At 47.5% G+C, this 23,863-nt stretch overlaps 1 protein-coding gene across 5 annotated transcripts in view; it reads right to left on the bottom strand.

Moving 5' to 3' along the window:
- Window positions 1-126: 126 nt before the first annotated feature.
- Window positions 127-23,863, bottom strand: part of Wdfy3 (WD repeat and FYVE domain containing 3) — a 242,562-nt gene continuing 218,825 nt past the window's right edge. For all 5 annotated transcript variants that reach the window (XM_087908832.1, XM_087908830.1, XM_087908829.1 and 2 more), the window contains 12 exons: window positions 23,674-23,765; window positions 23,364-23,576; window positions 20,141-20,288; window positions 19,882-20,036; window positions 19,058-19,216; window positions 16,934-17,113; window positions 14,400-14,582; window positions 13,179-13,275; window positions 11,076-11,399; window positions 10,727-10,838; window positions 10,182-10,379; window positions 127-3,182 (listed from right to left, as the gene is read on the bottom strand). In XM_087908832.1, coding sequence (XP_087764958.1) covers window positions 3,053-3,182; window positions 10,182-10,379; window positions 10,727-10,838; window positions 11,076-11,399; window positions 13,179-13,275; window positions 14,400-14,582; window positions 16,934-17,113; window positions 19,058-19,216; window positions 19,882-20,036; window positions 20,141-20,288; window positions 23,364-23,576; window positions 23,674-23,765 — 1,991 coding nt within the window. In that variant the 3' untranslated portion in view covers window positions 127-3,052. The remainder of the gene's footprint in view (window positions 3,183-10,181; window positions 10,380-10,726; window positions 10,839-11,075; window positions 11,400-13,178; window positions 13,276-14,399; window positions 14,583-16,933; window positions 17,114-19,057; window positions 19,217-19,881; window positions 20,037-20,140; window positions 20,289-23,363; window positions 23,577-23,673; window positions 23,766-23,863) is intronic.

Here is a 23,863-nt window from a genome sequence, read left to right as displayed (position 1 = left end):
ATACAATAAACACTCGGAATCACAGATTGCACACTAGATAGGAGCTCGTCAGGCCTTTTACATCACCACCAGAGGAACAGGTATGGGGTCTGCGGTATAGTACAGAAGTCCACAATCAATCCAGTCTCAGCCAGCATCTGCAGTTTACTTCTGTCGCTGTGCAAACAGTTGGCCGTTACTAGGGCTCACAAGTTAATAACAGGACAAAAATATACATCGCACTGACACAAAAAGTCAGCTGTGTTAATGGTCATGCAACAAGTACCCAAACTTGCTGAAATTAAAAATACTCTCTAAAAACAGGTTTTTTTTAACAGCATAAATATTTTATACACAGTTCGTTTACCAAAACAAAATGTATTTAAATGATACAAAGCAAAAATAAGTTTCTACCACCTTTGTACATAAGAAAGTGCAAAATAACTTATCTAGAGTGTTTTGCTATTCTCCAGAGGGCTGGCTGCTACGGGCAGCTACTTCTCGTCTTCGAAAGCATGACGTTACACTTGCACACTGCACACGGATGTGTCAGAGTACATGGATGAGTAGGGATGGAGGGATGGGCGGATGGATGGGTGGGTGGAGGCATGAATGAAGATCAGGCTGGAGCCCTGTGAGGTACTCAGAAAAAGGAACACAGACCACAGGAAGGTGGACGCACACAATGTTGCTGAGCAGATTGGCACAGACCACAGAGGGCAGACTGAAGAAGAAAGGAGCCGACAGACGCGGTGAGTGCACTGCCCTGTGTGAGCGACTCTGGGATTTCTGCAGAAGTGAAAAGAAAACAAAAACCAAAACTGACGGAACAAAACAGTTGCCCACAGCACCAGCTGCCAGAGGAAATGCTATCATGAGGGGTTTGGTTTCCACCTACTAGTTTGAAAGTTTAAGAGTGTTCATCCCATAGAACTTCGGGTTAGACAGAGGAACAAGCTTCAAGTGGCTACACACACATTCCTATATTCAAGTCTTGAGAACACCTCTGCTATCAGCTACGGGTAAACACGGGTCATGGGCCAAAGGGGGGCGCTTCTCTGTAAAGGTGAGTAACACTGCTATAAAGCATCCAGGCGCAGACAGGGCCAGCCCACCACCACGCAGTTTCTGCAACTGAGGAGGAACACCAGCCCCTTCTAAAGACCTGATGGGGAGATAGCGGGGCTGCTTAAGACACAGGAAGGAGAGCAAAGCAAAAGCCACTTTTCTTCCAGTGAAAAGAGTTAATGCCAACAATCCTTTTCTTCCACGTGTGTATTTGAGCATTTAGAAATGGAAGTATTTGAGTCGATTTTGATATGTATCATAGACTGTAGGCTGAAACCTATAAAGGAAGGTTTAAATTTAGGAAGCATAAGGCACTAAAGCAGCCTTCACGGTTTCTCCTGGAGACCTGCTTATCAGGAAGAACAACTCTCTGTTCTGAAGCTGCTTTCAGCCCACCGGGTACAAGCTCACTGTTGTACCAAATGCCTGTTTCTGGACACATGTGCATATATGTGCATTTTAGTGCATGAGTGTGCCTGTCACCAGGGCTAAGGATGGAGAGTACGGGAAGCCAAAGCCACTGTCCTTTGAATGATACCTCCCTGTGTGAGGGTGTCAAGGCCTGTCCTTTCTCCTGGGCCAGTAGTGATCCTCTATTGTTCAAATCACAGGGCTTTTAGAATTGTTCATATTATTAGCACTAAGTATCTGAAAATGTTAAAATCTAGATTAATTGTTTTATTTGATTTCATATATATATATATTTATATTTATGTACATAACACACATTTTTAAAAAAATCCCACCACCAAAGCCATTTTTCTATAAACTTATCTCTCAGCTCCCACCAGCTTTAATCCTCCTGGATTTGTGTGTTCTGCATCCAACTAGTAGAACAAATTAAATAACTAAATATTAAAATACTGTAATTATATTCATAGCAAAACCAAAAAAATAGACATCGATACAGTATAAATCTCACTGTTCTCAGGTAGATGGCATTAAATGGGAAAGGTTCATTTTAAGCAGTTCTGACATGATCCAGTTTTACAAGGTTTAAATGTTAATTCTGTACACTTTTTTTTTTTAAACCCTCTTTTGAAAATAAGTTGTAGTAGAACATAGTGTCTCCAAAGACACACACTTGTTATGTTCTATGCAGAGAAGCTAATTTGGGGTTACATGCAAATCTATTTCCATTAACTGAGGCAGGGCTGTGTCCTGCCTGACATTGGTCACCTGGTCCCATTAGGGCCATGGATGCTGAGGTGCGCTGGTCCACACAGCCCACAGGTCAGTCACGTAAGAACACCACTGTGGCGGTGTGCAGCCAGAACGCGATGCTCAGGCATTTGTAGGTCACCTCATGACCAGACCGCTTTTTTCCCACATTAGCTCCGAAAGCAGGGCTACAGGATTTTGGTTACTAGCCTATTTTAAGTGGAGATACTGTGGGCAACTTGAAAGAAATGGTATCAGGCACACAGGCTTGGTTTGAACAGGAAAAAAAATATTACAGATAATGTCTTTGAGGATAAAAAAAAACCCTTATTTATAATTGAGAGATGTTAGACAAACCTTAAATAGTTCATTGAGTTAGTGGCTTAGTTTGAAGTCTCATGTTACAGGCAATTAGGTCCTTATTTAGAAAAAAAAAGGCCTTTATACCTATTTACAATATACACAGCTGCTTGCAAAGAAGTCAGATTTACTACTGTTTCTAGAAGCCTTTTTTTTTTTTTAAAGTCTTTGTTGATTTTCCCAAATAAGGATGAATAGCTCTATAAAAATGAGGTGCAAGAGAGACAGTTGGGGCGCACGGAGTTTGCTCGTGGAGACAGTAGAGACAGCCACGCTACGGGAGCCGGGTTCTGAAACACGCCTGGAACCACCTGGCAATCTTCCCGTGCTGCTCACTGCTAGTGCCTGCCTGTCACCGGCCTCGGAACCGTGATCCAGAGATTCTCAGTGTGAGGAGCGCTGTGCATGTGGAGGCTGCTTCAGGGCACTCGGCGCCGAGACGGGACCCAGAGGGCTCCCGGGCCGGGGTCTGTCCTCGGCTCCCTCAGTCTCGGCAGTTTCGAGGCCCGTCTTCCGCCCCTCTCTCGAGCTGTAAGCTATAGTAACAGTTCTGGCAGACTCGCACTGGGGATGAGATTTTCAAGCGCTTGATTTCTGACTGAAATCGACTGCACCTACAGGAAAGGGGAGACAGGTTAGTTGTAGATCCTCTCCACAAGCCACCACTGGCTGAGGGCGCCAGCGATGTGGAACTGCACTGGAAAGCAGGCAGTCTGGGGATCAAAGGAGCAGGACACCAGAATAACGCCCAAGGCCATGCTGGTTGGTGTTCGTGTTGCTGGCCCAGGACCAAAGAATGCTGTGCATATGCCAGAAGGCCCATCTCTTAACCAGAGAAAATCTGAAACATGAGGGATTCAACACAGCTGTGAGCCTGCGAAACCGCATCCACCCTGGCATCAGTAGATTTTAACGGCTTAGGATTCACTGATTTGGGTCTGGGAGTTTGGGGTACAGGGGCCTGATGACAGGCCAGGAGATCTGAGTCTCCTCACTGAACCCCACATGGTGGAAGTCAAAAGCTGACCACATCTGTGTGCCGGGCTGCCTCCTAGTTTCCTGGACTATAGGTGTGGCGAGTGTGGCAATCTCATCATTGAGCCTAACCTTCCCCCTGGATTGGGAGATTCAATGCCCATCTTGGTCCGCTGCCCTGTCATCATAGGGAACTGCTCATTTTGTTTCTGCCAATGCATATTAATTATCTATTAATGGCATTTAGTGCTATTTCTACACATGTGTGCACAGACACTGACCGGACCCACTCGTCCTTTCTGTCGCCCCCATCCCCGCACCTTAGCTACTAGCTACTCTGCTTTCAGGTCAGGCCAACTTTTGTTCGTTTACTTTTTAACTTTGAATAAATGGCCCTGAATGCCTGCTATACTTGTCTTTCTCTGTAATGGCCTACTTCACTCAGCACAAACGTTCTTCAGTTCCATTCCTTCATCCTTTAAGGGCACCTAGTACTGTGTGTGCATATATACATGAGAAATTTGCACTACTCTATTACATTTTATTTAGCATGTGCACATGCATGCAGTACAATGGAAGTCAGAGGCCAGCCTTTGGGAGTCTGTTCTCACGTGTGTTCCCATTGCTCCTCTGCAGTCATCTTTCAGATATGCAGCATCCTCGAGTCCACTTATTCACTGCTGACTCTAGCTCTTGGCTTCTGGGACTAAAGCTACGATGGCCAGCTATGCAGCAGGTCCTCTCAGATGCCGACTTTCACGTCCTTGGATGTATACTCAAGGACAGCTGGGCCACACGGCAGCTCTGAGTTTAGTTTTCCATCCAGACTGACTAATTTACATCTCACAACAGTGTGGAAGAGCCTCTTGCCCTCCTGTCCACAGGAGGATTTGTTACTGTTTTATTGGTGACAACTATTCAGATTAGAGTCAGATGGAATCTCACTGTCATTTTAATTGTATTTCCTTACGGCCTGATTGCACCGAGTATTATTTTATATATTTATTGCTTATCTGTGAAGTACCTATTTGGACCACTTGCCCAATTTTCAATCTAGATTACCTAGTTTTCACTTGAGTGCTCTAGCTATGAATCCAGGACCACCAGCAGCGCACGCTCTCTCCCATCCTGCAGGCAGCGTCTCCATTTCCTCACCACACCCTTTTCCGTGAGCACAGTTCATTTGTCACGTGTTGCTCTTGATGCTTTTGGAGTCCGATCTAGAAAACTGCCTAAGCCAGGGTTTCTCTATGTAGCCCGGGCCTGCTGGGTCTTGAACTCAGAGATCCGCCTGCCACTGTCTCCCTCGTGCTGGATTAAAGGCGTGCACTATCACCGCCCAGCCTAAACCAGTACATAAAGAATCTCTCCTCTGATTTCCTTTTGGTGCAGTGAGAGCTTCTGGCCATATACCAAAGTATTTGAACTGACTTCCACACGCGGTAATAGAGAGGGTCAAGTGTTAACCTCCTGTATGTGGTTACCGGGTGTTCCAAAGTCATTGCTCAAGAGGCTGTTACCTTCAGGGTGTTTCTGTCAACTTATCAGTCAGCCACAGTGCACAGGCTTGCCTATGTGTCTGCAAACTGACCACTGGCCCACCATCTGCTTTTAGCCCAGCACCATGCTGCTGTGGCTACTGTGACTCTGACTTTTTGTTTCCCTACTAACTTTAGGGTTGTTTTCCCTAGTTCTGTGCAGAATGCCATTGGTGTTCTGAAGGGGGTCACGATGAAGCTGAGCTTGCTTTGGGCCGCATGCACATGTCGGCAATACTCATTCTTCTGGTCTGTGAACACGGGGGCCTTCCAGCCTTCTACTGTCTTCCCCATTTCATCCTTCAATGTCTCATCATTTTCACACTTTAGATGTCCAGTGTGTATGCGCATGCACACATGCAGGGCAGAGGGCAACCTCAGGGCAGAAACCTCTAGGTTTCTGGAGACCCGACCATGCTAGCCACCCGGCTCAGCTTTTCACATGGGCCCTGGGGTCCAAGTCAGGTCCTCAAGGTTGCATGGTGAGCATGCGCCATCTGAGCTATCCCCTCAGCCAGTCCTGATTTCCTGAGTTGTTTATCCCTAGGTATGGAAACGTTTTATAGTGCTGGGATTGTTGTCATCTGCTCTGGTATTTATCTGGAGCTGTGTTCCAGGGCTGTGCCACTGAGGACGTGTCGTATTACATGGCTTTTCATACTTTCTGCATTCTCATATGGGATCTGTACATCTCATGGTGATATATTGGTTAATTTTAACTACCAACCTGACCTTGGAAAGTCACCTTGGAAAAGTGAGTCTCAATGGAAAGACTTCCTTCCTCCAGTTGGCTCGTGGGCGTGTCTGTGGGTCCGGATTGTGTAAGCTGGCTGAGCACGAGCCAGAGGAAGCAAACTCTGGAGTATTTCTCCATGGTTTCTCCCCAGTTACCGTTTCAGCTTCTGCTCTGGTGTCCCTGAAGTGTCAGCCACCAAACCTGTCTGACCCAAGTTGCTTTGGTCATGGCATTCATTACAGCAGCAAGCGAACTGGGACCGGTGACTGTCTCCACACATTCATGAGATGGCCTTCTTAAAGATAATTCTACGGCTGTGTCTCAGAGTATCCGCTGTACAGTGTTGAGTTCACGTGCAGATAAGCACTCACTATGATGTAATCTCCCGGTGGCTTCAGGCTTCCTTGGCTGCCATCAGTGAGGCTGGGCCCAGGACCTGTTGGATAGAGGCTGCAGGGAACCCCTGCCGCATGGACTTGGGCGATGGGCAGACTCTAGCAGTGCAGTCAGTGTGAGGTGCAGTGCTGACTGCTAAGGCATAGAGGTTTCCTCAGGCGCTGCTGTCCACGTTGCTGCTTGTAAGGATCTGTCGCCAGCTGTACCAGTGCAGTTGAGGGGCCGGAAGGCTCTCTGCTGACTAAAGGCATGGGTCCAGCTGTTTTAGAGGAAGAGCTCAGGGCAGGACCACTGCACACCCCTGCCCACCTTTGTCAGCAGTAATGACCAGGTGATGTGTTTCTATGACTACGGCCAGGACCAGCATAGCTGTGCTGACAGTAGGAGCTTCCTTCCTCTCATCTGCTCCCGTGGCCATGCCTGCATGGACTGGGACTGCAGACTTCTTCCCCACTCTGAGCGTGTCTGGGGATGTCTGCAAACTTTCCTCTTCCTGAGTCTGCAATGCTTGCCGGAGTGGGCGAGAGTGGAAGGCCAGTCTCCCTGGCAGAGTTTCTCTCCAGGCATTCATGGCTATGTGTCCCATGGCCCTAGCCATGGCTGGGGCTGCTACGCTGCTAAGGCCACCTCTGGAGGGTCCTTTGTGATGGGAACAATGGGATCAGTTCTTTTCCTGGGAATACAAGTGGCGTGTGGAGGGTGGACATCAATGTGTGCAAAGCCTTCTTTTTGTCCAGGTCCCTGTTTAAAACCAGTCACAACTGGTCACACCCTTGATGACAGCTCCACCATCCTTATGCATCACACACTTTATCTCCGCGTGCCAACATCTGTTTTCCCATGTAGCATAGTTTGTGTCTTCTGACCCATGTTTGGTTCTTGAGACAGTAACCCCGGAGCCACATGGATGGATCCAATGTGGCGGAGTACCTGTGGAGTCTCCTGGGTGGGGAGAATCCCAGGATTCTGATCTTGAAGTAGTCCAGATACAGAGAATGGGTCTTCACTTGGAGCGGAGGTGATAAGCCCCTTGCAGATCTCAGGCTTCGCCTAGAGAAGCTATGAGCCTGTGCGAGGGGTGGGGGTGGGGTGATCTGCTCCCAGGACAGGATCTCCAGGGTCCGGCTGCTGCTCAGCTGAGAGTCTCCTGGCAGCACAGCTGGGCCAGCCGAGAGGTGTGTGGGATATTTCTCCTGTGGTGCCTTTGTCTCAAATCTCAAGGTTTTATGAATTTCTGTTTCTCTCCTGTGATTTCCAGTGTTCACACACAACCACGGAACTTGGTTTGCGGCATTACCCATGATGCTTTGGGTCTTTGTGAAGAAGCTGACTGTTCTAATCAGCAACTGTGCTGTGTGACCACTGTCCATCCAAAAGGGCACTCTGGCTACCACACATGTTTTGTCTTTGAACATTTTTATTCTTTCCTTCCTTCCTTCCTTCCTTCTTCTTTTTTTGTCACTTGGTTTTCCGAGACAGGATTTCTTTGTGTAGCCCTGGCTGTTCTATAACTTGCTTCCTAGACCAGGCTGGCCTTGAACTCAAAAGGCTCCACCTCTGCCTCCTGAGTGCTGAGATTAAAGATGTGTGTCATTCTGTGTATTGGAGATTGAACCCTGGGAAGTGAGACTGTTGGAGGTCTCATAAATGGGAATACATGCCAGCAAGTGTTGCAAGCAGACTACGCCCCAGTACTACAATCATTTCTTAAAGGCATTTTTTTTTTTTTTTTTGCTTTTCTTGCTAAGTGAAGTGTTCTTATTTCTATTGTTGTGAGAGAAGTGCTCCCACAGAGTACTTAAGATATGTTCATGGTCTTTAAAAAGTACTGTGGGTTTCTTTCCATAGAATAAATCAGGAAATGACGCCAGGCATGGCATTAAATCACTTTCAGCTTGGATTCTCACAAAAGGGAGATGCAGATTCATATAATCTGTTAACCTGAGTGTCAGAAAATAAGCCAAGTGCTTAAGATTTGTTCAAACACTCAAGACGGAGGCAGTTCTCGGCAGCAGCGGGCAGGAAGGTTGTACCTTCCTACATAGCTGATTCTGGCCCTGTCTGCTAAAGCAGCAGCTGCCACTTGGTCAAGGCTCTCAACAGCCTTCACCGCACATATCCGAGCAATGGAGAACTTAAAGACTTACCTACACTTAATTCTGAAACCACTACAAAGAACAGGTGGGTGTCAGTGTTGAGCTTTACACTGGGGTGCTCCACCCATAATTACAACATCACAGCACAGTGCCACGTGACAGGATCCTCTGCCCCACCTCATTCGAGTCCCAGGCAGACATGCTGGCAGTGACATTCCTGCTAATGTACCTTGCAATCTACTTCTCAGAACGGGGGTGTAAGAAAAAAAAAACAGTAATTATAACACCTTAGAAGCCCAGCTAGCCTCCATCCCACACTTGCTATCACTCGGTGCGCTCAACAGCTCTAAAGACAAGCTCCTTTACCCACAGAGAACACGCTCAGAGGGCTTCGGTGAGGCAACAATAAGCTTGCTCAATCACCAGGAACCATGTGCTGCCTGTGAGACCTCAGAACCTGCCTTCAGAAATGGTTAGACAGGTGTTTTCTATGAGGGCATTTACAATAAGACAATGTGGGTGTCAGAGGTGTCAGAGCAGCATATCCAGGGGATCCCTTCTGTGTGTGCAGGACAAGGGAAGTCTGAATGGGCCATCAGGTGATGACAAGCTCACATTTGTTCTGGGCCAAGATAGACTGCCTCATCATAACCTAAAGATACTCTAAATAGATTAAAGATTAAATACAAAAAGTAAAACTTGAAAAATGTTAAAAGAAAATACAATTTCCTATATGATCGAACTTAGGATACCAAAATTCTAGCATATGTGCACAAACTGAGTATAGTAAGTGCAACCAAAACTGAAGCCTGTGCACCAGACAGAACAAATGCAAAGTTAAAATAGAAGTAGGTATGTGCACGGCACAGCGAAGACCTGGAGTCCAGAGCAAACGGAGAACTTGAGAACAGAGACAGGAAGGAGGGAGAAAAAGAAGGCAACAGAGAAAACCTACAAGGAAAACGGGCAGGCTTTCCTAGAGGAAGCCTGAGTGCCAACAGGTGCCTGAAAAGACACTAATGTCTCTAGCATTGCAAGTTAAGACAACAAGACACACTTCCTTAACCATCAGATTGGCAAAAGGACAAAGGCCTGGCATACCAAGCATGACTAAGAATCTCCTATGGGCCAGGCGGAGCAGCGCTGCTGTTCTAGGAGTCCTTTAGCAAGACCAGGTAAGACCCAGGGTCAAGTCTGTGTCCGGGGAGGAAACTGGCACTTAGGATGGAGCATACTGCAGCATTATTCACAGTATCTGCAAGGTGGGATGCTAACACCAGGGATCCTCAGGAGGAAGTGTTAGGAATCAATTCCTGCAGAGCCCTGAGGTGAACTACCTGGCACACGGTTGCAGTGAACACACTAGAATAATGGTTATCTGTGAGTGGATTGGAAACCGGAGTCTAACTTTACAGAAAAGTGCAAACGGTGCAGTGTAAAGCCGAGAAAAAGAACCAGACTCTGTGTACAGAGTGGCAAATGCTGAGGGCTGGAAGGACTCATGGACAGTAACGAGCCATCAGTGAAAGTGGGATGGACGCAGGTCTCCATGCAGTGTGATGCACACATACCCCATGTGCCTCTACAACAGTCTGGACAGCATGTATGTGCAGTGTGGATGTGCACATACCCCGTGTGCCTCTACAACAGTACAGACAGCATGCACGCACGTAGAGTGAATGTGCATATACCCCATGTGCCTCTACAACAGTCTGGATGGCATGTATGCATGCAGTGTGGATGTGCACATACCCCGTGTGCCTCTACAACAGTCCGGATGGCATGCACACATGCAGTTGAAGTCAGGGTGGCAGGTATTTTTGTGATTATTTCTATACTTTCTATGAGAGAAATAGTTCATGAATAACTCACTTCTGACAGAAGAGCTGCCCACAGTTCCTGCAATGGTGCCGTCTTTCTGTGAGGGAAAAGCGCACGGAGCAGCCAGAGCAGCTGTCACCACCTTCATCCTTCACCCAGTGGTCAGCAGCAGAGCGGCCGGGCTGGTCACTCACAGACCAGCTGAACACGCGGCCCCGACTGTCACCAACGAGGATTCTGCTGTGGTCCCTGTGGAATAGAAGGGCTCTGGTCCAGGGCTCACGGTGTTCAGAGGAAGCCCGATTCCCTCAAAGGAAGTTAAGTTAAGAGAGACAAAAAAAAAATAAAACCTAGCCTGGGTTTATTTTCCCATTTCAATTTTCTTTGGCTCAAACTTTGCTGTGTCTTTAAAAGACACAGAGAGCATTATGTTTTATTTATTGAGAATTGAAATCCACCCAGTGGCAAGCATCAGACAAGAAGAATCAGACAGGCTACAAGCATAATACATGTCTCAAAAATTGGGCTGAAATAAGGGTCCCTAGCTATGCAAATGACCCAGAAAGAGAGATGGGCTCCAAAAGCCTGGCCCTTACTTGGAGACACCCAGTGCGGTGACCTCAGCTGGGTGTGCATTGTCCTTTCGATCAAAGGCCGTGTGCATTGTCAGTTTGCTTCTGAACACCAGCTGCCGCTCCCACCGGTACCCTGGAATGGAGAAGTGGAGGACAGAGACAACTCAACCAAGGGAGCTACAGGAATGGAGGCCGTTTTTGGACTGTGGTTTCTTGTTTAAAACAGGCCCAGCTTGATCTCTAGGAGAACTGTCAGAGGCCTTGGTCTGTGGCCTAGGAGAGGGCCCCAAGGGAGCTGGACCCCAGGGCCCATCACACAACCTGTCTCATCACTCCCAGGCAGGGAGAAAGACACCTGACCTCAACTTACCAGGTTTCAATCTGCTGTAATTTCGTGCTTCGATGGGATTGGGGTGGGCGTGGGTGAGGGGGCCCTGCAGATGGGCTCTGGTCTGGCCCTCAGAGTAGTTCACAAATATGAAGCCATCTTTTTCATCAAGACTGAGCTGGTCTGACCAGCGCCTGGAGTCATCGGAGCTGCTGTCCGTACACCACGTGGCAGTGGCTCTGCAGGAGGCTGCCCTGGGCCTGTGGCTGGTGCTGCTGGGCTGGCTGGCCGTTTCCTTAGGCTCCTGGCTCATGCTCGGCTCCTCTGTTTCAGAATCAGTGCTGTCCTCATCTTGGGCTTGCTGCCCTGGGTAAAGCATAAGGAACGGGGAGATGGCAGACACATCAGTTAGACTTCCTTTGGTCCTGCTTGCTCTTCTTCTATTGGTGAAAGCCACAATAACAACAGAACACTTGCAGCCAAGTATTTCTAGTAAGGTTACAGACAGTAAAGAAGTAGGATCTGTCTTAGAATTCATCTTATAGACTACGCCCGAGAAAATCCTTAGCTTGGCATTTTATCCTTCACAGCAGAACCCAGACTACACTCTTCCTATCAGCCTGACTCCTCTGGCTCTCCCCACAACCTGCCCGTCATCATGGAGGTTTGTATGCACTGTTTCTCTACGTGAATTTGTCTTCCATGTCTGTGTGGGCTGGTGCTACCTGTCTTTGAGGACACAACTTCAATATCTAAAATCTTACCCAATTGCTTATATCTTCTCCCTCTGCAAACCTCTTGGTACTGGACATTCTTCTCTAAACTGCTGCCCCTATAACCTTACAAACAGTGGAGAAAGAACAGAAGCACAGGGCCATGGCTGTGGCAGACAGTAACCATGCCACTTCTAAGACTAGTGCGTTGCTTATGAAAGTTTAAATCTTGGATCTTCTTCCCACTGCCATTTCCTCACACTAATGATCTGTCTGCTGCAGTCGCATCTCCCAGAGAAGGTCCAGGAAAAGGTGCACAGACGGACACACACTTCCTTGTCAGCACACAAAAGTCCCCAGCTGCCGAGCGTGACTCTGACCTCCTGGGAGCCCCTAGCTTGCCTTCCTCGAGTCTCATGCCCGGCACTGTTCAGTCCTTCCCTGTAGACCGCTTCCTTCCCCCTTCTGCAAACCGCCACAGCAGAATACACAGGACATGATACAGGAATGTCTCTCTACCCTGGGTACGACCCTTCTTCCATCTTATTTACTTATCTTCTTTTAGTCATTAAAGGAAAGACTCCCTTCTCACTAGACCCCGTAATCCAATGACAGATAAAACAGGCAGCCAACCCCCAAACAGTTACTGAATCAAAATTTCCAAATTGTACTTCTCCCCATCACCACCTCAGATAACCTCTTCTGAGGCTACAGTGTAGCCTGTGGGAATTACATTATCAATATAACGTGAGAATTAAAATGTCCTGCTGATGGGATTATTTTTCCTGACACAGAAAGCAGACACTTTGTGCCCTTCTGATAGTGTTGCCTTTTCCCGGAGAAGCCCCTTATATCACCAAAGTCATTCAATTCCCTGTGTGCAGAAACACAGAGGTCACGTGAAGGTCACCAAACTGAAAGCTGATTCCTTCCAAGTCATTAGTGCTAGAGCACGAGGGGCAGCTTCTGTGGGGACAGCGGCACGGGGCAGGGCACTGCTGGCTCCCTGGCACTGTCTGTCTGAAATAACATGACAGCCTTCAGTCGCAATTACTGCCCGTGTGAGCAGGAGCAGGTGGCCTGGGGACTGATGTTTGGCTTAACAATTTAAAAGCTTTGCACCCACTTGTTTCTGTCCACACTGCACCCCACCAGCTGGGCACAGCAGCTGTAGAACTGAGGTGAGGAGCTGCCTGATTCACCCAGCACTGTGCCTAGACCTCAGGCCTCCAGCACTGCAGGGAAAGCACCCCTGTATCTGCCTGTGATGTAGATGTCAGCTCAGACGGCCTCCTGGGAGGGCACTGGTGAACTAGAGCAAACCAGGCACACAGGAGCATAGGAACAGCAGCAGAGACAGTGCCAAGTGCAGCGTCCAGCCTTGTCCATTTGAGATGCTCGGTGTGGCCTAAACCATCAGAGTGTTAAATACCTATCTGTGCTTCAGGACAGCCTTCTTGCGTTTCTAGTTCTTCCACAGGCTCAGGAGCTGGTGTTTCAGGGACCTGTAGAAATTCCATCCTCCAGAACTGCAATAAAGTAACGTGGAAACAACACACAGCAGAGTCAGACTGGAGCCAGTGAACACATTACTTCATGAAGGTGCAGGCTGAGGGGCAAGTGTGTGGTTCTGGTTATTGCTTCTAAATATGTTTTTCTGAACCTGCGGGCCTGCTTGCCCCACATGGTAACTCCCCTCACTAGAGGACAGAGGTCAAGAAAGTTTAAGTTTATAGTCATGGTCACTGTGGAGGTTTGAGCGAGGATGGGCCCCATAGGTTCATATATTTGAATGTTTGGTTCCCAGTTGGTGGACTGTTGGGGAGTAGGAGGTGTGGTCTTTTTGATGGAGGTGTGCCACTGGGAGTGAGCTCTGAATTGAGGCACTCTCCCTCCCTCCTCCCTCCCGTGCTTTCCCCATTTGTTTCTGCTCTCTGTTTTCAATTTGAGGATAAGATGCACACTCTCAGCTACTGCCCCTGCGCCCTAGCTGCCCTGTTCCCTGCCATGATGGTCACGGACTGGCCCTCTCAAACTGGGAGCCACCAATTAAATGCTTTCTTTTAGAGTTGCCTTGGTCCTGGTCTCTTCATAGCGATGGAGTGGTAATGGCAACTAAGACAGTAGCCACATAAGTAAACTTTACAAAACTTGTGAAGTCTTGCATACATGAAGACAAACCTCACCTCCAAGCACACTCATCTGTGGCAATTTCAGTAGTGCCTGTAACACTTAGCAGTGGAAGCTGTAGCCTCAGAACTACACACAGCCCACCCCCCTTGCTGCCTGAGGCATTGCAATAGTTTGGGTGTGGCTTTCAGTTTCATTGTCTCTAAATCTGAGCCTATAATTAAGAAGAGTGACAATCAGTCACCTTGACAAAGGGGACAATTAAGGGACTTAGAGCTCCACAGAAAAGGAAAATCTGAGTGACTATAGAGCTTAGTGTGCACACTGTCTCTTCCGGGATGCCAACACACAGAAAGCAGAAAAATAGGGCTGCGTTTAGGTTTCTGGGGAAAGCAGGTAGGCTCCAGTCTGAAGCACGGATGGAAGTCTCCAGACGTGTGTGTGTGTGTGTGTGTGTGTGTGTGTGTGTGTGTGTGTGTGTATGCATGCAGAACAGTATGAAGGCTTTTCTGAGGTCACTTACCCGGACCACGCCATCAGAGTGTCCTGTCACGATGACATTCTGCGTGTCCCACTCGTTCATCTCGGACACACAGCAGCAGACGATTTGCTGACTCCTGCCTGTGAACGTGTTCACACTCACAATCGGGTTGCCGTTGATGCTCCACACATGGATGTATGTGCCGGCACAGGACACAATGTCCCCCTGAGGAGAAGAGGAGGAGCTTGTTTCTTCATTCTGAGCTTCATATCCCATGCCTAGCTCTCAAAACCCTTACGCCCTGAAGTCTAGTAGCTGTATGATTTCTGAGGTAACCTACAATTTGGTGCTTGTTGATACAGGTATCTTCAACAGAAGCTTCAAGAATTGAAAGCAGAGTCTTTGCTGGAGCCAGAGATCACAAATGGAGGCGAGAAGTAATGAACTCAAACACCAGGACCAGAGATCAGAGGGAAAACTATGAGCTGGGAAGTGCGGCATCTCAGTAACCGAGAAGTCTACAGACTGCTGTGTGTCTACTGTCAAATCTGTACTCACAGCAGAAAGGGAAACCTACCAACCTGATGGGTCCTAGCAAGAGGACAGGCCATGCAGTTCACTAGAGAAGCTGGGCAGAGAGCGGTGGATGGAAGGGAAGCCGGTGGGAGGTACGCCAGAGACAGAAACCTTTCCGCAAGTCACTGAGACATTACCAAACCATCTTTAAAAGACTGTTATGTATGAATGTCTGTGCATCATGAGTGCTCACCCAATGCCTACATAAACCAGATGTGGGGCATCAGATACGAGTTATAGACAGCTGTGAGTCACCATGTGCGTGCTTGGAATTGAACCCTGGTTCTATAGAAGAACAGTCAGTGCCTTTAACCTCTGAGCCAGCTCCACTAAAACATCTTCAACAAACCCAAATGCATCTGTCCAGTTTGAAGCCCTGGCTGCAATTATGTGGGTATACAATGGCCTGGCAAGACTAGATACATGATTCTAGCTACTTAGGAACAATCCTAGACCAAAGTGTTCTGAATACTGGCATCAAGCATCTCACTAAGAAACCCCAAGGCCAAGGGGTTACATTGTGCCCACAGTTTTAGAAACCTTTTTAGGTACAGTGCTCATACAAGACCCCAAACAAATGGGATTCCCACAAGTGCGTACCCCCATGCATTCCCGGCTCTGAGCACACTGTTCGCAGCAAGTGGGCACTCTGTGTGGGAGTCACTGGAACTGACTTTCTCGGAGTGACTGCAGGATATCTGACTAAAACACAGCACACAGTTTTACAGTTTGGGTGTAAAATGTACCCCACAGACTCATGGACACGGGTGACGGCCATGGTGGGAATTATTGGACTCCTGAGCAAGGAGGCTTATCTGTGGAGGTAGATCACTGCAGGGCGGGCCTCTGAGGGCTACAGCCTGGCCCTATTTCCAGCCTGCTTGGGCCTGAGTTCTCTGCTTTTTACAGACTTCAGTACTAACAAATGTCTTATACCCATTACAGCCCGCAGACTAGAATGGTTTAGCTGCTATGTCTTCCTCACCATGATGAACCATAGCCACTTACATACCCTGAGCCAAAATAGACCCTTTCTCTTTTGTTTCTGTTGGGAATTTAGTTACAATGTTGAGAACATTAAGTCATACAAACAGTATCACCTAGAAGAAACCAAAGCTATAAGGGTCCTTCCAGACAAAAGGCTGCGTGGATGAGAGCAAGAATCTCAAACTATGTTAAGAAAAAAGCCCCAGGACAGGGCCAGGGTAAGACGCAAATGAGAATGTGGAGCCAGGAAGCCAACAGGTAGGTTGCTGTTAATTCCCAGGATTGCTCTGCAGATGGAGTACCATTTATGCAGGATGCCTCACAGAGAGGAAGTCTCACAAGAGGCCTCGGCTTTTGTAAACCCACACCTGAGCTCCCCTTGCTTATAATTCCAGCTTAGCAATGGATCTCCTTCTGGTCTACCTTAGGAGGCCTTGGTCTGCCAATATATTCATTTTATTCTGATTATTTATATATGAAACACTAACTTTTAAAAAAGCTAGCATCTTCTGGTAACTTTCAAAACTGTTTTTTAAGTAACCTGATATTTTTCTCTTGTTCATGGACCCAGTGGCTAATAGTTTTTACTGTACAAAGAATTTCGACAAAATGCTTAGACTATTAAAAAATCCTATGGTTTGCATTTTGTTGTTGTTTGGATTATAAAATTTAATATCCACTTGCTTTTCAAGCAGTGGCTCCTACAATGTGAATATCTGATAGGGGAGTTCAGCCAATCACATTCTGCTTAAGGTGTGTCCCCCTGGGGCCACACAAAACAAATAAAAGATCCAAGTGCCTTGCCACTTCCTCTCTTTGGTTCCCTGCTCACCTGGTGTTTGTGGGATATCTGATCGTGTAAGTTTTTCCCTTTTATTAAAAGCTAAATCTTTTTGTATTGAGTTGGCCTGGTTAATTATTGATCGACCACGCCCCTTCAAATATCCATCAGCTTTAGAGAGACTCGGTCTGAGTTTAGTCTGGTCAGCATGTTTCCTAAATATTCTACTTACTGTTAACTCATTAATACAAAGAGCAGAAACGGGAGCTCGGTGGCCACGGAGCTGGGTTAGAAATGACAGTCTGTTCAAATCCCAGATGATACAGGTTCGGTCTCGGGACCCACTAACAATTATGTGGTAGGCTAGTGATGCTGTGGCGCAGGTGACAGTATCCGTGTGGCCAAGTAAAGCCTACAAAAGGAGGAAAGAGAGAAATCAGGCCAATCACAATGGCAGAGTAGCCTAGCTGTATCCAGTTTTCTAGATGTGCCAGCAGAAGGACAGGCTCATTATTATAGATGACCAGAGCAGGTGTGGTATAGACTCTCCATCTTTCCATTCTTCTCAGCAGGACGGAAAATGGCGGCCCAGACCTTTGAAGGAAGGGGGATGCCCACTACTACTGGCTTGGATTCTCTCCACTCTTCCCGAGATCATGCACTGACTACGGGGCCGAAGTCGAGACCGCAACCTAAGCTTCTATTCTTTTGCCATAAACTTTTTAGATGACTGTGAGCACCTGTGATTTTTAAAGAGGATGAACCAAGTGCAATTATTACAGTGCTCAAAAGTAAAGAAATTAAAATTGCATGGTTGTGGCACATGGTCCCGACATGCCACCTGGCTGCATCCCGCTGTGCTGCGGGTGTCTGCAGGAGGAGTCTGCACTGGGTGGCTCCTTCCAGCTGACTGCAGCAGGAGAGCTGCGGGAACACAGAATAGCAATGTGTGAAGGTTAGGGAAGATTTTGAAGAAAAGTTTCTGATCAATGTTTCATTTACTGAAAATATACTGCCTCTCCTGTCCCCAGTGGGACATGTTTGCTTACATAAGGAGCTGCCTTAATTCTGTGGTCATACAGACACCTGGAGATACACTGGGCAAACACAGAACGCTGTTTTAAGTCCTAAGTTCACACTGACGGCACATGAGCTCAATGTCCATTGGCTGCTGGTGAGCCATTTCTGCAGGAAGTGTGGTTAGCAAGACCGCCAGCAGCCTTACCTTTGGTGCTCTGGAGAATGCCTTCACATGCTCACTGTAGTAACCAGAAGGACCCTTTGGTCCGTGTGGAAGGTTGTTGGACAAGGGACTTAATTTTCTCCATATACAGCTAAAACATGGGGTTTGTTTGATTTTGGCTTTAAAATAGGGTCACATCTGAACTCAAGTTCTGGCTTTATCTCAGAGGTAACATTGGCATGCCTTTTATTCTAAGGTGTGCTGCCCTCATACCCAGACACCCCCTACTTTGTGTAACTTGAGGCTCAGAGTTCTGTATGAACAAATGAGATAGCTTATTAATACATTGCTTTTCAAATTATATCCTAAAAACATGGATGTACCTTCCTTATTTTCAAAACACCTGTGGTTAGTCTCACAGATCAAGCACCGCACAACAGTTTAATACTAGGGGGACGGCTCCGTGGGCAGAGGAGCCTAAACACAAGCCCTGTGCCCTGAATTCAACCCTGAGAATCCACAGAAAGTTGAAAGTAGAAAATGGACTCTATTAAAGAAAAAGCTTTCACATTAAGTAAAAATTAATAGAATCAAATAATGATTAAGTAATCAAAGTAATCAAAATACTTGTCAGCAACACCATCAGTGTTTTGCTGGAAACATGAACGAATCTGACCTGCTCTTAGGAATGACAAATGATAAACAACTAAGACTTGGTGGTGCAGCTAAGTGGAACCGCTGTGAGGGGCATTAATGTCAAGCTCCAGAAAATACACTTTGGGTAAAGATATTTCTAAGAAATATCTGTGTTTAAGTATCCTGAAATATAATCCCCAAAGACAACTTCATTTAGATTTTAAAAGACAGTTTTTTGAGAAACAGCTTATTCTGATTACTGAAAAGTATTTCTAGTAAATTAATGTTTCGGGTCAGATGCAATTCCAACACCTAGGTGGTTGGAAAGCATGAGTCTGAAGACAGCCTAGACGACAGAGCTGGAAACAGTCATTAGTCAAAACCAACATACAGCTTCACGCTCACAGCCAAACAACGCCAACCCACCCGTGCTCTGGGTTTGTCTGGAGTGGCTCTGGCCTAAGGAGGCCTTTGTAGTTCCTGGAGCCTGGCAGCTGAGCAAGAATGTGCCCACCCTCTCCCTTGCTGTATGGTTACCTGCTTAAGCGTGAGGGGCTTGGCCTTTTCTTTGGAGGTGCCCATCTCCCACACACACACCACCGTGCTTGTTCCGCCCGTGATCACGAGCTTGGGGTTGGGGCAGATGGCGCAGAGAACCTGGCCCCACTCGGACAGACATTCATAGACAGTCACTGCCTGTCAAACAAAGTAGACGTGAGACGCAGGCCACCACGTGCTGAGGAAGAGCTGTGCTGTGCTCCCAGGGAAGGCTACCCAAGCATGCGCTGTCTCACTCTGGGCTGGGTTCAGTTGCAGTGGACAGGTTTCAGTTAGTGACAGTTCCCCTGAAGTTCTGCTCCAACTGCCTAAGAGTGTCTAAGCTACAGAAGCTGTTAAGCAACAAAATTAAGAGACTGTGTTCATACCAGTCTGATTTTTACCCCGTTTGGGAAAATGATGTTCAACCTGTGTGATGGCAGCATGTGTGCTGTGAACATGCATGTTTAAGGAGCATTCTGCCCAAAGAGAACAGTGCCCGGTGTGACCAGGGGGCTATATAGTCTACCTGGTGGGAGGAGCCAGCAGAGGGCCACATCTAACAGACCACCCGTCTGTTTCTCTAGGACACAGCACAGCTTTTGTGCTGTAGGATGGGGCTGCTTTAGGGAACTGTTAACATGGTGAGTGGCCAGACTGTGACCTGACAACAAGAGGATATTCAGGTTGCAGAAATGGTAAGCCCTTTGCTGACTAGGATATCTTAGAAGAATTCCCAGAAACATTTGTTCTTCAGGCACAGTAACTGTTCCAGTCAGGCTGTCCAGACATGCAGAAGGCTGAAGGAGGGAAGCAGTGCACACCTTATCTGACTCATAGGTCCCCAGTCTGCAGCTGAGGTCTGCGTAGCCCCAGGCGAAGGTCTTGTTCCACGCTGGTGGGATAAGAACCTTGTTCTGCTCTACTGCGAGAATTCCTTTGTCTGTGCAGACAATCTGCCCCACGGGCTCTTTGAGTTCTGTATGGAAATCATTGCATTAAGACAGATGAGGATGTAGGACCTCAAGGCTCACACACGGAGCAAGCATCCGGACACCCATGCTCTGGTGCCCACCATCCTACCTTTCACAGGGGTCAGCGAAGGCCTCAGGTTGTCTAGGTGATGGAAGAAGAGCTTGTCACTGGTGACTCCCGGGGGGATGGAGATGCCTATGTTGTCTCCATTGAGCCGACTCCTCACTCGCTTTGGCGGGTGAGGTTTTTTAAACAACTGAAGGGGAAGACACACTTTAGAGGGTGACGTGTACTCAGGCCTTTGGACGCCAAGCACCATGGCTTCCTTTGCATACACTTGACATGTAACATATACTGTACTATTCCCATTTATCATCTGAGGAAAGAGGTTCAAAGGCAGAGACTAGGAGACTTACCACAGTAAGCAGCGACAGGACCACGGTGCCAGAGCTGGGGCCATCACACCCAATACAAAGCTGAACTAACTTTCTGAAAACAGAATCTACTCAAACTCGACCTTGACTGGCAGTTATTTTCCAGGGGAGTTTAAGAGTTAAGCAGCTGTCCACAACCTGATCCCCTGTCCCTGCAGGCAGGCACTGGAACAGGGTTATTTCTGCTCTGCACAGTCATCCTTAATGTGACTTAGCAATGCTATGCCCTGCACAGCTGTCATGCCACTTTGGTGTCTCTGAGGTTCTGTTAATTTGCTGAGAATTTATGAATCTGTCTTGCATTCACGCTAAGACACTCAGAAATTAAGATGACCGTGAGCTCACACCACAGTGACCGGGCAGGGCGCAGAATCGAAGCACTTGTTGGCAGGCTCACTTTTATTTTTCCAATGAAACAAATTTTTAAAAGAAAAAAATCTTTGGCATTTTTTTGTTCACTATTTCTACAAGATCCAAAACATTAAAGGTCCAGTTCAAGAGTTTTTTCACAGTTTCTGAAGTACTCGTATTCATTTATGCTGGGAAATCAGGACCTGAGCTCAGAATCTGAGCTCTGTGAGGGACCCACAACCACATTTCGGGAGTGCTTTACTGGGACCACTAGAGAAAAACAAAACAAAAGAAAAGAAGCAGGAAAAAGACTGGACAGAGAGGAATACAGGTGCAGACTCCCAAGCCTTTGAGGCCCTTGTTTCTAGTTTAGATACTTGAGGGACATGGGCCAGAGTTCTGTTATTCTCTGTAGATTTGGCAGTTGTAAAACAGAAACACATTATAAAACAGACACCGAAGAACTTTCCACGAAGATCGTTCAGGTGAGCTTTATGTTGTTCGGCTGAAGTCGTTTGGGAAGAAGGAACCTCAGGTGAGGAAATGCCCTGACCAGACGGGCCTGTGAGAATGCCTGAGGGTCATTTTCTTGATTAATAATTGATGTAGGTGGTTCTGGAGCGTACAAGAAAGCAGGCTGAGCAAGCCATGGGGTACAGGCTAGTAAGCAGCTCCCCGTCATGGTCTCTGCTCCAGCTCTGGCCTCCAGGTTCCTGTCCTGACTTCAAGAATGATAAACCCCACCCCAAGTTGCTTTTGGTCCGTGGGGTTTATCATAGCAACAGAAGTCCTGGCGAACACAAAGACGAAGGCTATGCACTGTGCAGAGTCAGGCACACAAAGTTAGGTACCCACAGCAACCATGCAACCTAGGTGTGAAAGTAGTCACCTTTATTCTTTAATGTTAGGTTCTAACATTTATTCTAAAATGTTAGGTGTTTAACAGAATGTCTTAAAAATAACTCAGCTGGCTTCTTATACTAAAGTAACACAGCAATGTCACAATGGTGAGGGGTCTTTAAATTGTGTTTGTGTGCGTGTGTGTGTGTTGTCAAAGAGGAGGGAGTCAAAGTCCTCTGGAACTAGAGATATGATGGCTGCAAGCTACCCAATGTGGGTGCTGGCAACTAAACTGGGGTCCCATATGAGAGCAGAGGGCACTAAGGAACGCCTGCATGGTGAAGGACTCGGCACTGGCTGTCTGATCATCCATTACTGCTTTTCCACATGCGAAGGCTTCACATGTTCCTGATGTCGACGTTACAATCTCAGGGCTCACAAGCCTTCAGAACATAACTGTTGCAGCACAACCCGAGAAGCCCGGGCCCTGAGAGCAGAACCTCCAGGTGCTGTCACAGGCAGGGAGCATGAGCAGCCCAGCACTGGGTGTCTCCCCCCCGCAGCGTTGTAATCACTACTGGTGTCTCCCCCTTTCCTGTGTACCCTGCGTCTGCGTGGTGGGGATGAAGGAAGGGCGTTTGCCCCTCACTGAGTTCAGTGCAGTGGTCTCCAGTCTGAAGGCTGTGGCCCTGGCTTAGTCTTTCTTCACAGCACTCAGATGGGGGTCGGGGTAAGGAACAGCCACTGTCTGTCTCAGCCAGGCCTATCACAGGATAGCCCTTTTCATAGCTCCATTGTGATTGCAGCCCAGATGGTTACAACCGGTTTCTACAATGGTTAGTTTTAATCATTGACTTGATATAACCTAGAGTCACCTGGAAGTCACAATGAGGAACTATCAAAATCAGACTGACCTTTGAGCATGTTGGTGGTGGACTGTTCTGATTGCCATAACTGAGGCTGGGACACCCAGCCTGAAATTGGGTGGCAGCACCCGCAGGTTTAGGCCTTGGGCTGTGTAAGCGTAGAAACAATGATCTAAGCACTAGACATTTATTTCTCTCTGCTCTTGACTGTGGATGTGTGGACTGTGGAGGGACCAGCTGTTTAAGTTCCTGCCTTGACTTCCTGATGGACCTCACGCAGCCTGGAACTGGGGGCCAAAATAAACCTCCTTCCCTCAGCTGCTTTTTATCCAGGTGATTGAGCACAGCAACAGTCAAAAAACAAGGACAGTCGCCAAGTACTCTCTTCCCTATCTGAGTTCCTGTGCAGCATGTGCGTGCGTGTGTGTGCATGCGTGTGCGTGCGTGTGTGTCAGAGAGAGAGAAGGGGGCAGGGGGACAGAAGCTATAATGAAGTTTTGAAGTTTAAATGTGGCCATGCCATGAAATGGACTGGCATCAGGATGAAATCCCATCTCCATATTCTGTGACCCACAAGGTCCTCCTGGGGAGGTCTTGAATACAACACATGAACACGGACTTAGTTTGTGAATGAAAACTATTCAAATAACAAAAATTCTACTTACATGGACTATAAACCAGAAATAATGAACCATCTACTGAATGGGTAAATGGTATGGTTGTTAGTTACCCCTGCACAGGTACCATGGGTAATGGTATGGTTGCGTTAGTTACCCCTGCATGGTCCTCCACCACACCTCCAGAAGGAAACGGACCCACTAAAGATAAGAACCTCCATACCTGCTTAGGGATCTGACCGAAGTTGTTAATGAAGCCAATGGTGGCCGTCTCCTTCAGCGGGTCGTTTATGTTGTAGATATCCACCTGACCCTCATAGAAGAGGTGATGGAAGACATTGACAGCTTCCACCGCTGCGGGGCCCTGCTGTTTATACCCGAAGATCAGGTCGATCCACTCGTGCAGGTGGGCGCTCACGTAGTCACACTCCAGAGCCTGGGTTAAGAGGAATGTGGCTCGAGGTCAAGAGAATTAAAATAACTAAGAACACAGGACAACGCTGCACTGCTCAGGGTACCCAGCTCTCCCTTACCTCGCGGTGCACTCTGATGAACTCTCTCGGGTCTCCCTTTGCCCAGGGTGGAAGGATGACATCTCCAAGCTTGGTGCCATTTTGTTTGCAGCCTGTGCAATTGGACACATTAGGAATAAAGTGGAAGAGTAGTTTAGAGGTTGGCTGCCTACTAAAGAGACAGAAACTGTGTGCTAGGCTAGACTCATTG

This window comes from Myodes glareolus, chromosome 8 (genome assembly GCF_982192425.1).
Source record: "Myodes glareolus chromosome 8, mMyoGla1.1, whole genome shotgun sequence".
NCBI classification, from domain to species: Eukaryota; Metazoa; Chordata; class Mammalia; order Rodentia; family Cricetidae; genus Myodes; species Myodes glareolus.
Note: the sequence above shows the minus strand (reverse complement) of the source record. Positions and strands in the feature narration are given on the sequence as shown.